Raw genomic sequence first — 323 nt, forward strand, 5'->3', positions numbered from 1 at the left:
AGTTTGCTGTCGCTGCTGTCCATCCTGTTCTCGTAAGCTCCCAGTCTGCTCTCTCTCCCTCCCGCCCTGCTCTCCCTTCCTCCGGCCCTGCTCTCCCTGCCCCCTGCCCCTGGTCGGCTCTCCTGCCCTCCGCTGGCGCCTGTCAGGGACGACCTCTTCGGGGCCAGGGGAGGGGGCGTGTCCTCAACTTCCAGCTGGTCGCGGGGGGAGAAAAAGAGATAGAATGTAGATTAGACCCCGTTTGGTATTTTTGGTACTGCATTTGATTGTCTGTAATTGCCTTTCTAAAGCATTCACTGGTCCCTGTCGTGATTTGTTTAACC

General features: G+C 57.6%; 1 protein-coding gene across 1 annotated transcript in view; it reads right to left on the reverse strand.

Moving 5' to 3' along the window:
- Positions 1-323, reverse strand: part of LOC119585956 — a gene marked incomplete at its 3' end in the record, with an annotated part of 87,813 nt that continues 87,490 nt past the window's right edge. The window contains 1 exon segment of the mRNA XM_037934670.1: positions 1-194. Coding sequence (XP_037790598.1) covers positions 1-194 — 194 coding nt within the window.

Source organism: Penaeus monodon, chromosome 20 (genome assembly GCF_015228065.2).
Source record: "Penaeus monodon isolate SGIC_2016 chromosome 20, NSTDA_Pmon_1, whole genome shotgun sequence".
Classification (NCBI taxonomy): domain Eukaryota; kingdom Metazoa; phylum Arthropoda; class Malacostraca; order Decapoda; family Penaeidae; genus Penaeus; species Penaeus monodon.